We start from the raw sequence: 15,230 nt of genomic DNA, 5'->3' as shown, positions 1-15,230 counted from the left end.
AGTAGGTCACGACCCATCGGTTGAAAATCGCTACTTTAGACCATTTACTAAGAAGAAACCTAATATACAATAATATTGTCCTTTGTTCTCTGACTCTCTGTAATGCTGGGTTATCACAACTACGCATATACACAGCTCAATTAAAATCTTTACAGACATCATTACTCTATATAAATACGCCCTTAGCGTCTTATGGTATTTTCCCTAAACATCTGGGACTGTTGGCGGGAAATATTTGGTTGATTTTGTATAAAGGCATGTGTACCTGCCAACTGCATAAGGTTCAGGTTTTGGTGGTGGTGGAAGCCCACGTTAATAGCAGGTCTTATCCTTTATAACGTGTGTTCCATAAGGACGCGAAACATCTAAATCCAACGCAACTCCCTAAACATCCACTATATGAAGCAAATTACGACTCCCGGTGGGGACACACGGTAGAAAAGATGCAACACCCTTTTCAGACCAGTCATCCTGAGTGAGGTTTTACCTGGGTTTCTCTCATTCACACCAGGCAAATGTCGGGATGGCACCTAACAAAATGGTCTCAGGCCTCTTCTTTCTTTCCTTCCTCTCTAATTTCCTGGGCAATGTGATCGCACAGGGACGTCATCCCTCATATTTGTTACGGAATAACATGGCCATAGATGCCGAAAGCCTAGAAGCCTAATCCCCTAAACCCTAATGAAGCAAAATACGCACAAAAAAAAAAACAAAAAAAAAAAACATCTGATCACGTCGCATGTGCAAACATTCGTGATACTTTTCTCTATTATCCCTGTATTCATTATTCTCTCTCTCCTAAGAATAGTGATAGATAAAAATAAGGGTTTGTGTACAGCCCGCTCCCCCCAGTTATTTGTCACCGGAACTGGAAGAATCACAACTACTACTACTACTTATATCGAGAACAGAACCCAGCCAACCCCTGCGGGGCTTCTAACTCGTTCCTATTACTACTACTACTATTGCTACTAACTACTACCACTACCGCTACTACTATTATTACTACTTGTACTCAAGCTTCCTTACCACGAGATTTACATCTTATATCTTTATAACATGCGATTCCGATTCATTATGAACTAATATGAATCGTTACAATCACTATGATTCGTTAAAAATCACTGGGGGGAGCGGGCTATACTCAGTCCAAAATAAGTAAAAAGAAAGTTGGTTTCATTTCATAGAACTGCGTCTTTCATTATTACAAACTGTTTCCAATCTCCATTCTCACTTTTAACAGTCATATTATGTATGAAATTGGAATCAACTAAGAGATAGACAAAACAATGTTGTAACTCACCTTCGGAGACTGTGCTAATTTCCAACATAATGCGTGTTCCCTTCCTCCAGTACCTATTACAAGTACCTTTGCTCCTTGCATAGTCGTTTCTGAAATACTAGTAATAGAAAACAAAGTCAACATGTGTATAATATAAACATACTGCCTGATTAATAATTGATATTTCAAACAAATTATTTTCCGTAACAGTAACATATCTGTCTTTAGACTCGAGCTTCAAGTTGCATTGTTATAAACTACAAGAGTTAGTCATTTTTTTTCTACATAGTTACTGAAAAATATAATTCCAGTTTCAAAAATATATTCACGTGATGCAAAATAAACTCGTTTTAATACTGTTCAGGCCGATTAATTTGTTATTGTTGTATTCGTCATGTTATTCCTAACATAAGCCATATCAGGGCTCATAGTAGTCTGGTCTCTTGTAAATAGTTGAAAAGTGACTAAAAGCACACGAAAAAGTGACCAAAATCTCATCATGCCCCTTTTTCCCTTTGTCAATTTCTCCATCACCTCTCTCTTTGTTTGTTGTTTTGTTTCATCTATTCTTCGAGCTTTCTCCTTTCTTAGGTTTTCTAAGTATGCTTTATAGTTATGGTAGGCAGACTTAGCAGATGTAAGAAGCTTCTGAATAAGTGGAACCAGTTCTGGCCTATTTCCGAATTTCTTTATCCTAGACATTATATTTAACTTAGCATTGAGAAAAGCCATGAAATATTCAAATTCATTACCTACTCTTAAGAAGAACATACAAGAAGCATAACACAAGACGAACATGATGAGCCACACAAACACACACACAACGTTTGAGCGGAGCGTTAACTATTACGAGAGAAAACTAAAAGACTATCATGATAGAAGAAAGAATAGACACAGAAGGATTCTCAACCCCACCTTGAGAGCTTAAGCATCCACCAACCATCCACTGTGCTTTAGAGAGAAATAAAGCTGACTTTCACATGTGGCAGGAAGTACTGAAGCTTTCAGAAGAGTAATGAGTAACAAATTTCTGTTTTTTTTCTTTTTTTTTTAAAAAAAAAATAATAATAGAAAACTGCCAATGCAAAACATAAATCACACGAAAAAGCCACTTTACCTTCTAAAAAAAAGTAACTCTTAGTGGCAAATTTGAAAAAAAGTAACTTTTGGTGACCAACTTGAAAAAAAGTAACTTTTAGTTTAAAAAAAAAAAAAAGTAACTCGCTATGCGCCCTGCCATATTCAATATTAAATTTCATGTGGCTAACTAACGTATTAAAGTTCAAGACAACGAAGTATGTAGATGAGAAGTTCCTAACCTTGATTACCTATTACTCCCATCGTAAACCCTGCATACTTCCCCACAAACCCCTTCCTTTGCACTCGTTGGTCATACGTGCTTTATGCTTGCCCCTTTCTACGATTTCAGATGCAACACTGAATTCTCAAATTAACAGATTCTTCTATAATTATTATTATTATTTACTCTCACTTGATAAGTTTTTAGAGTGTGTTGTACACAGAAGTTGCACGTTGTGCTTATTTTTGATAATTTTGTAAAGAATTTTAATTTCCAAAATTATTACTTTTCGTTAGAAATCTTCAATAGTGTAGCCCAGAGCATATATTCTCAATATTTATTTTATTCAATTTTCTATTTTATTAATCATTTCTATGTTTTTGGAAAATTAAAAATTATTCATTGGGACATTGTAGAAGTATGAAGTAAAGAAATGTTAAACAATAAAAGCATTACACAAATTACGAGTTGTGCGTTAAGATTAATGTAATGATTATATAACTCTGGTATTCAGGAAGATACGACGCGGCGCATTATTGTAACTTTTGTAAAGGAGAAAAACAATCCGAAATAGTTACTAACTGGAAAGAATTAAGGAAATTTATGTGATAAAACTTTGTAAGTAATTTGTTAACATCAACAAAATTTCGGGTGTGTCAAAACTGCTAGTATCGCCGACGCGGACATTCTGGAGATTCTCGTCGCTGATCAACTATGAGGAAACTGACAAGTTTCCTGGAGCAGAGAACAACAAACTTTTGACGTAAGGACGATGAAGCTAAATCCCAGGAAGGGGAAGCAGAACAAAACCAGGGAGTCGGCGGTCTCTAGAGAGAGTGGGAGAAACGGAGTCTGATAGAGGAGAGTAGGTGGACGCATCAAAAGAGTAAATAAAAGTTCATCGAGGAGTTTTAGGAGCGGAAGGAGTCGTGACAAGTCACTTCTACTCCAAGAACCTTGAGATACTTGAGGTCCACAAATGGTCGCATAGGAGGTATCTTTAGAAGAAACACCATCGCTCTCGGGCGAAGTCAACATCCATTGCCAACTTCTTCAGGAGGTCACCACTGCAGGCCGAGGTCACCATTCGGACGTTGGAGGACGTCTAGGATCCATCAGGTATGTGTTCCTTCTCTGGTTTGGTTATCAGTGATATAATGTCCAGTAATATCGAGATCTAGCAGGATTGACTCCCCCCGCAACTAGACACACACACACTTTACACTTTAAAAGACAGTTGCTAATACGAAATATAGGAGCATAACCATTATTAATTCTGATTTGTTATTTCAAATGCTTTACCTCTCGTTTATGACTTGTTTAAGTTTTTATAATCTACCGTTCATCCTGGAAGGTGAACGGAAGGGGATTATTCCGTGTTGTCTTGCTTTAACACCCACGGAACTCAGACAACAACGCGGGGTAAGTCCACAATAGGAATAGGCAAGACGAAATGTCAAACATGTAGAATCTTTGAAGGCTACTAAAGCTTCATTGTAAATGGTCGTTATAAATAGAGATTGATTCACAATTTAATAGCTAATTTCTGTCAGTAGCTTGCTGCCCTTTGCTCGCTCTCTCCCCCCAGGTTGAGAACCACTGATGTAAATTTAAATAGGAGTTATACATAAATGTTAATGCATAACAATAAAAAAATAATTATTGCTAGTGATTGTAACCACCGCTTAAAAACGCCCTCGCGTTCCCACTCGTATCACTATTTCTGAGAATATTATTTAAAACTTTTGATTTGAACCATTACCCACTCTATTCTTCTACGAGGTTTCGCATGTGGAACAAAAGAAACTCTTTCTCTTGAAATAATATTTTCCGCGACCGAACGATCTACGATTTGCGGAACAAACTAAGATATTAACAACCTAATTCGTCTGATATTTATCTCGTATAGAATTTTTTGATTTTTAGATTTGAATGTTTCTGGAGAAATCGAGTTTATTCGCATTCTGACACTGATTTAGGACAAGAACAATTTGAGAAGGGGCAAATTGAAATCCAAAGTCCAAAGAAGATGTTCGAAAGCTTGTTCACAAACAAGATGTCCCTGCTCTTTCACGTATGCAGCCACTTCTAATCTGTGGTCAACGAGAAAGAGAACTTCTTTGCATCGTCGTCACTGGCGAACTTCAAATTCATGAAGCATCCTGGCATCGGAAAGAGAGGTCGATGTCAGTTCTTTAGATCTTATTTCACTTGCATATTCCGGCAGCATTTCCTCCTTGCCGATCATCGGTGATCTACAAACATGGGTGCGATTTCCATGGGAAAACGACAGTATGCAATGTCAAAGAAATACGGCTGGTTAGTTAAAGAACTTTATAAGGTTAAAATATTATTACGGTACTATCATTTTCTAATACTTTGATTTATTGGCGAAAAAAGCACTACAAATATATGCAGAATACAAGCATTTTGTAGTACAAAGTTCTACCATTAAAACAGTTTTATTTTTATTGTAATATCCCCCAAAATAAGCAAAATTGGTGAAAAAAAAAACAAAAATCAAAAAGCGTTACGAAGGAACGGAGGAGGGGTTCGGCCTTGCGTTACGAAGCGGGACAAGAGGAAGGGAGAAGATAAAAATTGGTCAAAAATACCGTTACGTAATATGTGGACAGCCCCTAAGTGTTTTGAGGCATAAAAGAGTGATCATCAAATTTTCAGTCTTATGATATACTTTTTTTTTTTTTCATTTAATTCTTATCGACATCGGAACTAGCTTTTGAATGGAAAAATTTGGATTTGTTTTTCCTCTGTGTTTACATATACAGGGTGTTTCAAAACAACACTGACAACGTTTAGGAGATAGTAGGCAGACTGGCGAGAAAACGTCTAAACCAAACACCTCAAATTTACTTTCCTCCACGAATAACACTTACCCACATGTTTTCGTGCAAAATTAAATCTTTTCTTCTATTGGCATTACTTACGTACGGGCTTTTACTTGGTACTCTACTATGAAGCGTGGAATATCTGCGGACTGTTTCTGCGATAACGTTCTTGCCTAACTTTGAGTTTTGGGATGCCGCAATACTCACTGCACTTAGCCTGGGATTGTTCTTAATTTTGCGAAGAATAGCACGTTCGTCACTATCTGACAATGTCCTGGGCTGTCCAATTTGTGGTATGGATTCTATTCTATTTTCATTTTCATACATCCTGACAATGTCTCCAACGGTACTCTTGAGGATGTGTAATATTTCAGCTATTTTAGCGTATTTACGCCGTTTTGCATGATGACAGATCATCAATTGCCATTGCTCGAGACTTGTGTTTTTACCTTTTCTACCCATATTCGCCACAGTCTAACCTGTTTGATTCACAACGTTCAGTGCTGATTATGCACCTTTGTCACGACCTCTCTTCTGCTGTCATCTGCAGTACATGTCTTGTCTTCATACCATACCCTCTACATAGTACAGAAACGAGTAAACACCGTAGGCATTATCAAAACCGAATATTAATTGAAGGTATTTTTTGGTCTATTATCTGTTTCACATCCTGTTACCAAGCATTAATTAGCAGTTTGTGTCACATTTTTTTTTTTTTTTTTTTTTCAGAGCTCAATATGTATCCACGTATCTTTTCCCTTACACATCACGTTTACTTGACAGTTTATTATCCAAATCCAATTTGTTTTTGGCAATTCCTAATAAAAACCGAATATTAATGTAAGCGACTGTAGCCCAAATACAGTTGCAGAACCAGTTAGGAGGGATATCAGTTGGCGTAAAGAGATCCAGTTTTCTGCCCCACCCGCTATTGAGTTGACTCCGTTACAATATTACAGATAATTTTGCACCGATGAAAGGATGGAGAACATTGTGGAACAATCAAACCCTTATTGTGTCCAGCAAACTGAGACATCCCTGAATACTACCAAAATTAAAGAGAACAGTATTTGGGAATAAATATGCTGGCAGGTATTAGACATGTGTGTTGTGAATGTCTGGATATTATATCCCAGACATTGCATGCAACAAGATAAAACTAGATACAAAAGTTTGCCGCAATTCCTTTTTAAGTGGCTGCAAGGTTGATGATGTCCAATAAGAGTGTGACACGCAAACGAGGAATACCTTCCAATGATGATAAATCTCTTCCAGTGGCTAAGCAGAGGAACCCTCATGCTATAAAACCAATTGATGATGTAAAGTACGATGGTGTTGGTCATTGGCGAGAGTACGCAACACAGAAGCAGCGCTGTAAACTTTGTTCAAAGAAAATCTAATCCAATGACTGTTTATATTACAAAACAATAAGTTTCATGTTAATGTACTTTCCTTACATGCAAATCTTGCATACCGGTAATATATTTCTCATTAAATTAGATGAGGTAATAATAAAAACTATATTCATGTAATAATGTTATCCTTATGACTTGCCCAATGATGCCGTACGGCGTCATAGGACTTTCGTACTACAAAAAACAAAATTTGGCAATTTTTTGGGTTTAATGTATTGCGTGGCATCATTGCAACACGAAATGCTGAAAAAATATTTTTTTTTCTATCACACACGAAAATTCGGGCTTGAGAGGGTTAAAACGACTGTGCGAAAAACATGTGTAAATTGGTCATTAAAATCCACGAATGCCCCCTGACAGTTAGAGCAGGAGCGCAGCACGGGGTCAGCGCGGGAACGCGTCTGTAGGGAATAGGCGCGTCAACGACGATGGGTATACACGTAAACTAATAATCACATAAAAAAGTAAACTCGCCATATATATTTACTACTTACACATTGCTTCGTAGTAGTGTAGTTTTGGCGCAGCACTAGAAATAATCGTAATTCTTTCACTAATTCACTCCTTATTGTCTCCTAAAACATTTGCGATGGGCGACATGAAAATATCTCACGTGACATAGATAAAATTCAAGTGGGTCACCCGAGATAATTATTGGAAAATTACATTTTTTTTTTAAATTTGCGTATTAATACGGTTGCCGGATGCATGGCATAAGAACTACAGTGACAAAAGCACAATCCAACGTTTGCTAGGTGGCCACTACAAAGCACGAATGCTATCTAATCGAGTCTGGGTAGTGCGAAGCTGTTGAGCCCGCGTCAGCGATGGTGGGTATGAGCGTAAGCGAGGACATTGAAAAAGAAGTGGATTTTGGCAAACATGCGAGTTTCAACAGCACTTATCATGGTTTTACACTAGTAACGTTTCACTTGTAAACATAAAATACAGCTTCTGTACACTGTGGAGAAATACACCGCTGGTGGAAAATAACATTTAATAGAGTCATTTTTCATATGCACTCACTTATTTTATTCACCGTAAAGCACTTGTAATGATTTTACACTAGTAACCCTACACTTGTAAACCTGAAATACAGCTGTATTACTTTGTATAAAATTTTGTCGCCAGCAGAAATATGTTCCCTATAAATATATCTTTTCATACAAAGTATTGAATTTCACCTCTAAATCTTCCAAAATGTGGTGCGCCAAAACTACACCAGCACCCATTGCTCTTCTGAAATAAAAGGTAATATTCATTCATTAAATTTTGCAAATTCTATGCGGACCTAAAATAAGATAGAGCCAGAACTTTTAAAAAGAAATTTCTGGTGTCTCCCTCAAGTTCACCTGTGCCAACTGTACTGTCATATCAGTCATAACAAGTAGTTTGCAGAAGCACAAGATTAGTGGAAGAATCATAATTTTTCAATATTTCGAGTAGTTTGTTCAATCTTAACCTGCACAAAAGGTAACTATTTATACGTGCTCCACATATATAAAGAATAGCTACAGTGAAAGTACACTTACTATTTAGTGCAAAGGTAAATATAACAGGTGGCCGACAAATTTACACACGTGGATGAGATTCTTTTTCACGTGGATTATAAGGATAGAGTCTAATAGCTGCTTATAGTCTCTTTGGCATCGTTAGTAAGTAGGAGTCTTTGATTATTTGACTAGCAAACAAGATAAACCGGATTAACAGCTTGGTTACAGATTAACTCTTAGACGTCGATTTTAAACTTGGCGGCATTGAGGGCTACAAACCGAAGTTGTAATACAGCACAGACTGTCTGTGTAATACAGTACCAAACACAAATAGAAATGCTATAATTTACCTGTATTTTGTTTCTAAAGGCGAGACGAAACTTCACGTGCTTCTAGCTTCGGATGAGCTGAACTTGAAGGAGAACAAGAGCGAAGAGACACGAGATCGTAGATTACTGGGGGGCAAACAGGCTCATTTCAAAAGTATCTATGATTGGAGAGTTCAAGGTTAAAACTGATAATGGTTTAACACTTGTTGGAAAGAGTGGATGCAGTGGACAGAACAACATTCCACATAGTCAAGTTGAAGATAATTTTTTATAAGTGGCGTACGTTATAATTTGTGAACTTCTGAAATAATTCGCAAGTTACTGGGTGCGGTTTTCTTCCAAAAATTTACTTAAATAAATATTATACCACCAAGAACTCTTGAGTGGTGGATACGAGGGGATGACCCGGCCCAACCCTTCGTCCTTTTACAAGGACGTAGATGTCGAAAATGGATATTATCCTATCTGCTTACATGTAGTGTGTGGTAGTGTGTTTGTTCCAGCGTTCCTCAACCACTGTGTCGCGAGACATTGGTGTGTTGCGAATACATGTCAGGTGCGTCGCCCACAAAGAAATTATCTTTAGAAGAAAATAAAAAGTTATCGCCAAGCGACTTGATTTTAGACTTATCTTCCAAGTTTTAAGCTGGAAAGCTTAAGATTAGAATTTATGGCCATTTAGCCCGTCATATATATGAGGGATGACGTCCCTCGGCGAGCACATTATCCGGAGAAAAGGAAGGAAGAAAGGATTGGGGAAGGAAGGAAGCGGCCTGGGAACTTTAAGTTAGGTACCACCCCGGCATATGCCTGGTGTTAATGAGGAAAACTTCATTCAAGATGGCTGGCCTAAAAATGCTTTTTATACTTTTTCGACCGAGTGCATCCACCGGGAATCGAACCCGTAGTTAGTGACTACGTTATGCTTTTTTATTTTTATAAAAGATCAACTGATCTTACTTTAGTTTCCTGCGCAACCCGAGTTTCCTCGTATACAAAGTCTCTTGGACCATTACTAAATTTGATAGGGACACGAAAGCATACATATCCAGGACAGTTAAAATTCCAAAGGCTCTCCCACCGGGAATCGAACCCGTGACCCCGTACTAGCCACTAGACTAGCGGGGAGGGCCTACGCGAGGCCGCTCACTTAGAAAGTCTCATATTCCTGCTTGGAAGAGTCATAAGTTTCGTTTATGTTAATATGTTTCTGTTCAAGAGTCTTATGTAATTTGCTTCTGAGATTTGTATCTCACAGTCGTTCCGTAATTTTTAGAAATATATTGTACTTTTGTTTACTTTTTTGCATCTAGGGAAAAATCACATGCAAGGGTGTCGCGAAAGTTTAAAACGTACTTTGGTGTGCCCCAAAGGAAGAAAGGTCGAGAAACGTTGGTTTATTCCATTTATGATTCCAGATATTGAGATGTTTTTTTTCTTAATAAATAAAAATTATCACATAAAAAGAGGTATTGTACAGTCATGTTAAAGAACTTACTTCCCAGAAACTCTAACGCTACATAAGATTTCAGCATATTGTAGGAATATACTGTATTTTTAATCTTTTTGACCTCTTTCTCTTTACTTTACATATTATGCATAAAAATTTACTATCTGCGGCTGCGAATGGAGAACATTAAGAAAGAAAATGGATGTTAAATCTCTCTCTCTCTCTCTCTCTATATATATATATATATATATATATATATATATATATATATATATATATATATATATATATATATATATATATATATATCTGTCTTCAGCGGAATCGAGCGGGACCCGCAAAAAATTCCGTTAAAGTCAGGTTTCCGCTTAATGGAGGTAGACCTTTCCTTTAAAAAAATGCTTATAACGGATATACTGAGAATATATATAGGTGTACGTAACTTGTTCAATTACAGTACTTATTCCTTGTACGGATTAATACACAAAAAACGTTTTGTTTATTTTTCCCAGTAGTCAAGCAGGATTTTCCGTATATATTGCTGCTTGGCTGCGGTATAGTTCAGGATACTGAAAAGCTTCCTCTGGAATTTTGAAAGTCCTCTGAACTCTTTCCTACTTGTTTTACGACACGTGATAGCGATATTTAATTCCTGCTTTGTTGCGTCAATTCCTATTTTCCAGAACCTTGTTTTGTCAGTTTTCTCCTAATTTTTGTCGGCTGCCGCTAGTCGCTACACAAGCGGAACTGAAGTACGCTGATACAAAGAAGACTGACAGCTGACATGGTCCGAAGGAACAGCTGAAACTTGTGGGGGTGAAATCCCGGTGAATATGAGTAATGATTGACAAAGGTCAACATTGTCCATAAAGATTTAAGAAAAGAACGAAGAATTTATCGCAGACAGTTTAATGTATATGTTAGCCCTCTCACATGATGTCTAAAAAAATTTCTAATCCGTGTAGTCTGAAACTCAGAATTTTCCGTTAGTTTTATTTTGCTTTCCGTTGTCCGCATAACACAGTTTCGCTTAATGAAGGGTCTTTTACACGTTTTTTACTCCAAAATTCATGGGACCGTGAAATATTTCCGTTTAAGACAGTTTTCCGTTTAATAAAGGGTCCGTTGAAGGCAGGTTTTACTGTATATATATATGACTATGTTTGTGTCTTCATACCTCTTGAACCATCCGACCGATCTCGATCAAATTTTCAATAGGTTTGTGCCTGGGATGGTTTTTATAATTTCACTTTGTCAGTGCATCTTAGGGAAGATGTTTTAAAATGATCTAAAATGACCGATATTAGTGTCGAATTCATAGTTTTCGGGGTTGCTCAGACGAACAGTAAGACTTCCGATGCCAGCTCGTGGGAAGAACGGGATTCTGCTAATATATAAGAACTTAAGGGTTATTAAGCTTCTGTTTATGCGAAGTGACCGCGGCTTAGATGTGCTATATTCGCGGTGGCACTTAACAGCATCAGGAGGCAACTGGGGAGCTAACTTAATTAAAGAGTTGGAGAACTCAAGCCCAGAAAACCAGAAATATAGTCGACTATAATTAATGGGCTGACCGTGCATAGCCATCTGTCTGCCATCTGAGATCTGACCGGTTATGAATTTCATGAGTTATAGGGGCATCTTTTGTCCCTTCCCAAAATAAGAGAAGAAAAAAAAAAAAACAATCAATCAATTATGGACTCAAGATTGAGTTTGGCTACGGGCATATAATTTGAAGCAATCACAAACTCGCTCTATAAAAATTGTTATGGAAGTACTTTAGGATTCTGAAACATGCAGTTTTGGATAGGGCACATATTACTTCCTAAGAGAAGTCTTGACCCGACTACCGTACGTCTCATAGTTTTCGAACTATGGACCTCCTCTAAAGTTTATTTTTTTCATATTTTCGGGAGCTTATAACTCCGAAAGGAAGCATTTGTGCACCCAAGTTGGTCTATACTTTTCGTCTTATCTTTGTGCCAGGAATCACCTCCCAAACGTTGTCGCTGTTGTTTTGAAACACCCTGTATATTAAAGAACGATGTCGAACATGAGCCTAAGGGTGTGACTGTCTCTAGGCGCACTCCACCAGAGGACTGAAAAACTCTTTTTTATTATTATTATTATTATTATTATTATTATTATTATTATTATTATTATTATTATTATTATTATTATTATTATCCTAAGTGCATCTGAAGACGTTCCTCCCAATTTCGCATCGTCTTCTATCACGTCTCACCACAAGGTATCTCAAAACTTACTTTTTCTATTTCAAATGATCATCAGTTTGTTGCCTACAGAATGCAAATATACAGTTATCGAGTCTATTCATGGATAGGGCTAACATATTTCTAGACGAAAACCCAGAACACTATAAAGATTTACAGTATATTCATAGTTGTATACGAGTGACAAAAGAATATATTCTTCCTATCAGTTGAGTATTGATTACTAATAAAAGCGGGACCTGTAAATATGGCACGAATGATATTAACTTATGTTTAAGAGGGAATCTCGGCACATTTGGAGTTTCGAGCATTTGCGGGGAGAGGGCAGATTATGACAAACCCGGAGTGGCCCGGCTAAACCGAGACGTCTGGGAGCCTTATTCATGGATTCCTTCAGTTTATACCAACCGCCTATCAATATATACTTCTTAAAAAAAAAAAAAAAAAAAAAAAAAAAAAAAAAAAAAAAAAAAAAAAAACCTCAGAAACAGCTCTGAGTTAATGCAATTTCATGTGAAAATAATTTAAAAGAATCCAATTATCTTCATCAATAAGAATTTTAAGAATTATCCAAAAATGGATCAAAAGATTGCGACCTTGGCCAATAATTAGTTTTTGGATCAGGGGCTACAAAATTTTTGAACGGACCCTAAATTAAGTTTTTTTTGAATTTTTTTTTACGTATTAAGCACATTATACTGAGTTAAGTGATAGTTTGGGTTTGGCTACAGTACATGTAGTTCTACAGATATAAGGCGTACAAGAAAATTTTGCCTGACCCAGGGGCGGATCCAGGGGGGCGATCTGGGCGATCGTTTTCCCCCCAGAAGAGGAAACTTTCTTATTTTATATATATGAATAAAACCCATCCCAAAGTTTGGAGCCCTTAAAAGTAGCAATATGACAACCCCCCTCAGAAGTCGGTCCTGGATCCGCCCCTGGCGTGAACTATATTATATTTGATCTTTTGATCCAAAAAGAAATGATAAATTATGTATCTGTCAATTAAATACACTAAATGTCTATAAGTAAGGTACTTACATTCTGTTTTGTTAATTTAATACTGTAATTACGAATATAATGTGTATAATTTGAATTCCAGTATGCAGTACTTCGGTTAACACCTGTTTAAAGCTATTCACTGAATATAAATTGACATTATGAAACCTAGTATAAGAGGTAGCCTTTTCTGTCAAACTTTTATCTTTCTTATATTACGCAAAACAGTTATATTTCCATTTCTATTTCGGAATCTACCCTTAAAGGTTAAATTTATGCAACTTGACTGATAAGTAACTTTTTTTCTTTTACATCATTTTTACATCAATGTTGGAACGTCAGAAACCGATGATGAAAGTTACGTTAAATGAACATAGGTCAAGATAAGAATGACTGACGTAATTATTTTAAGACTAAGTATTTAGTATATTGAACTGGTGAGGCTGAAATAATGCTATCCCACTTGGTTGCTGCTTTAGGAAGTAGGCACTGGCCTGGCAGCATTGATACTCATATGATGTTCATAGATGCTTCGGATCAGGATTGAAAATGGATCTGAAAAGATAAGGGGGAACATGACGTTATGCCGTCCCCCGTGCCTATCTTTGCCCATTGTAACTTTTTAGGAAGTGGAGGTACACAATCGATATATTTTTGAAGTGAGGGATCGGCGTCTCCATGCCTGTTTCGGATATAAAATGAACTTTGGACGAACGTGGTGAAAGTTATAAATATTTTAATAATGTGCAATCGTTCTAGTGAACAGTTATTAACAAGTACAGGGGGTTTCAAAATGAGTCAAAATAAAAATTTCAGATTTCAATTGTGTCAGGGTGGTCCAAAAGTAGATATACCCCTGCATTGATCAAGTACAACATTCTAGTTTATGGGTTTATTTGCTTCACCTGTCCCGAGCTTAACATATAAGTAAAGAAGTTTTAAGAACAAATAATAAAGCAAGTCTACCTGATGGATAACAATAAGAAACAATATAAAATGTAATGAGCTGATCAGTACGGTATTGTAGGTCTATACCTACATTTGGAACATCCTGTATATATATATATATATACAGAATATATGAAGTATATATGGCTCATGGTGTCTGGGGTTAAGCACTCACTTCTAGTGAAGGGACACGGTGCCTCAGTTGTAGAGCGCTTACCTTTGGTATAAGAGGTTCCTGGTTTGATTTTCGGCCAAGTAAGCCTAAGTTTGTGGTGGACAGCATCGGTTCATTGGGTTTTCTTGGTACTCCGCTTTCCTCTCACATTGCCATTTCACCAGTTCTTCCATCATCATTCACTTCCCTTAATCATCCGTCTCCCTTAGCCTTACAGGTATAATCGTGCGACGTCAAACAGAAAGTTTTCATTTCATTTTTATCTCTGGTGCGTGGGGCCCCTGGTTCGATTCCAGCTTCCGCCACGTGACGTTGTGGTGGACAAACACCATGTGCGGCGTTTTCAACCTTTCGATGCTGAGGAACCATCAAAAGACAGAGAGAAATGGTTGCGGATTGCAAAGTAGAAAGCACCACACACCATTTAGATTTTTATTATTAACATTATTTGTTCTTTGCATTTATAATTGAAATTACTGATTTAAAAATTACTTCTATTCTCACAGTTTTGAAATTTTACAGTTACATAACTAACTAACTAACTCTATGGCCTATGGAACCCGGAGGTTCAGTGCCGCGTTCACAAAAGCTCTCCACTGACTTCTATCCTTAGCTAATTGCATCCAGTTTCTACTTTGTATTCATATCTCTGCGAGATCCATCTTAATATTTTCCTCCCATCTGCGCCTAGGTCTTCCTAATGGTCGTTTTTCTATGGGTCTACCAGTCAAGACTTTGAAAGCGTTTCTACTTTCT

The 15,230-nt window shown here is 37.1% G+C and overlaps 3 protein-coding genes across 5 annotated transcripts in view; 1 reads left to right on the top strand and 2 right to left on the bottom strand.

Annotated features, from left to right (window-relative positions):
* The window catches only part of Gart (trifunctional purine biosynthetic protein adenosine-3 Gart), a 67,215-nt gene extending 53,669 nt beyond the window's left edge, over positions 1–13,546 (bottom strand). The window contains exons 1-2 of one of the 3 annotated variants that reach the window (XM_081741385.1): positions 13,394–13,546; positions 1,304–1,400 (exon numbers count right to left, since the gene is read on the bottom strand). In XM_081741385.1, the coding sequence (XP_081597511.1) occupies positions 1,304–1,384 (81 nt within the window). In that variant the 5' untranslated portion in view covers positions 1,385–1,400; positions 13,394–13,546. Of the gene's footprint in view, positions 1–1,303; positions 1,401–8,378; positions 8,399–8,689; positions 9,079–13,393 lie in introns of those variants that run through there. The other 2 variants (XM_081741384.1, XM_081741386.1) reach the window with 2 other exon arrangements.
* Positions 5,453–5,893, bottom strand: LOC145671442 (uncharacterized). Its single transcript, XM_081740631.1, has one exon. The coding sequence runs from the start codon at positions 5,891–5,893 to the stop codon at positions 5,453–5,455; it is 441 nt and encodes a 146-aa protein (XP_081596757.1).
* The window catches only part of LOC145671441 (transient receptor potential cation channel subfamily A member 1-like), a 36,652-nt gene continuing 28,064 nt past the window's right edge, over positions 6,643–15,230 (top strand). Inside the window, exon 1 of the mRNA XM_081740630.1 lies at positions 6,643–6,782. Within this exon, the coding sequence (XP_081596756.1) occupies positions 6,643–6,782 (140 nt within the window). The remainder of the gene's footprint in view (positions 6,783–15,230) is intronic.

Source organism: Thermobia domestica, chromosome 15, assembly GCF_964235325.1.
Source record: "Thermobia domestica chromosome 15, izTheDome1.hap1.1, whole genome shotgun sequence".
Classification (NCBI taxonomy): domain Eukaryota; kingdom Metazoa; phylum Arthropoda; class Insecta; order Zygentoma; family Lepismatidae; genus Thermobia; species Thermobia domestica.
The sequence above is the reverse complement of the archived record's forward strand: the minus strand, read 5'-3'. Positions and strand labels throughout refer to the sequence as shown.

What these genes read in the sequence shown, in the direction of transcription:
- LOC145671442 (XM_081740631.1), bottom strand. Translation starts at nt 5,893, where the DNA reads ATGGGTAGAAAAGGTAAAAACACAAGTCTCGAGCAATGGCAATTGATG.